This window comes from Crocuta crocuta, unplaced genomic scaffold, assembly GCF_008692635.1.
Source record: "Crocuta crocuta isolate KB4526 unplaced genomic scaffold, BGI_CrCroc_1.0 scaffold1047, whole genome shotgun sequence".
NCBI lineage: Eukaryota > Metazoa > Chordata > Mammalia > Carnivora > Hyaenidae > Crocuta > Crocuta crocuta.
Genome location: NW_027531287.1, coordinates 137289 through 138684, shown reverse-complemented (window position 1 = coordinate 138684; position 1396 = coordinate 137289). Strand labels below are relative to the sequence as shown.

Here is a 1396-nt window from a genome sequence, read left to right as displayed (position 1 = left end):
TTCCTATACAGGGCTTCAGTGAGAAAAGCAATGCTCTCCGTTGTGAAAATAAAAACAACACAAATAGGAACAGGGGCTATTTATTCAATTTGCTGTATAACCATGTGGTTAGACACCATTACTTGACATTGGTGGAAGATGAGGGAGTTGAAGAAAGTAGAGCTCAACAACTGATTTGATGGTTGTGTGTCCTTAAATATGGAAAACAATAGCTTTACAGGATAGAAGTGGTACATTGTCGATTTAATTAAGAAAATTGAAAATCTGAATATTTGAAATGTATAATACTACAGTAGCTGTAGATATGCCTAGGTGTTATCAGGATACCCAAGTAGATTTAAAATTACTCTATATATTTTGACTGTTTTCTTTGTTATTTTTTTAGTAAATGTTGAGGTTGTTATTAATATTGCCATCATTATTATTGTGTCACAACTTCAGAGGTCCAGGGGCACTGCAGAGAATGGATTTGGAGAACCTCACTGTGAAGACTGAGTTCTTTCTCTTGGGATTTAGTGACCATCCAGAACTTTGGAGGGTTCTTTTTGCTGTGTTCCTTTTTATCTACTCTGTTACCTTAATGGGGAACCTAGGGATGATTTTATTAATCACAACCAGTTTCCATTTGCACACCCCTATGTACTTTTTCCTCCGCATATTGTCCTTTATAGATGTATGCTACTCCTCTGTCATTGCCCCCAAACTACTTGTAGACTTGGTTTCTGAGAAAAAGATCATTTCTTACAGGGGCTGTGCTGCACAGTTATATTTTTTCTGCTCTTTGGTTGACACAGAATCTTTCCTCTTGGCTGCCATGGCTTATGACCGGTACATAGCCATCTGCAACCCATTGCTTTATAGTGTTATTATGTCCAAGAGGATTTGCTGCCAGCTTACACTTGGAGCATTTCTGGGGGGTACGTTGAGCTCAATTATTCACACTACTAATACTTTCCATCTGTCTTTCTGTTCCAAAGAAATTAACCACTTCTTCTGTGATATCTCCCCACTCTTCTCTGTGTCCTGCACTGATACTTACATGCATGACATTGTTCTGGTAGTTTTTGCCGGTTTGGTGGAAGCTATCTGTCTTCTAGCAGTTCCTCTCTCTTATGTCTGCATCATAGCAGCTATTCTTAAGACAGGTTCTGCTGAAGGAAGAAGAAAAGGATTCTCCACTTGTGCCTCCCATCTGACTGTGGTCACTATTTACCATGGTACCCTCATTTTTATTTATTTGCGCCCCAGCACTGGTCATTCACCAGATATTGACAAAGTGACCTCTGTGTTCTATACATTGATTATACCTATGTTGAATCCCCTAATTTACAGTCTGAGGAACAAAGATGTCAAAAATGCCTTTAGAAAAGTGATGAGCCAAAAATTGCTTTCATAA

General features: G+C 38.6%; 1 protein-coding gene across 1 annotated transcript; it reads left to right on the top strand.

Annotated features, from left to right (window-relative positions):
* The first annotated feature begins 388 nt into the window (after nucleotides 1-388).
* Nucleotides 389-1396, top strand: LOC144237785 (olfactory receptor 5I1-like). The gene has a single exon (XM_077771483.1). It carries the CDS (start codon nucleotides 389-391, stop codon nucleotides 1394-1396), a length of 1008 nt encoding a protein of 335 aa, XP_077627609.1.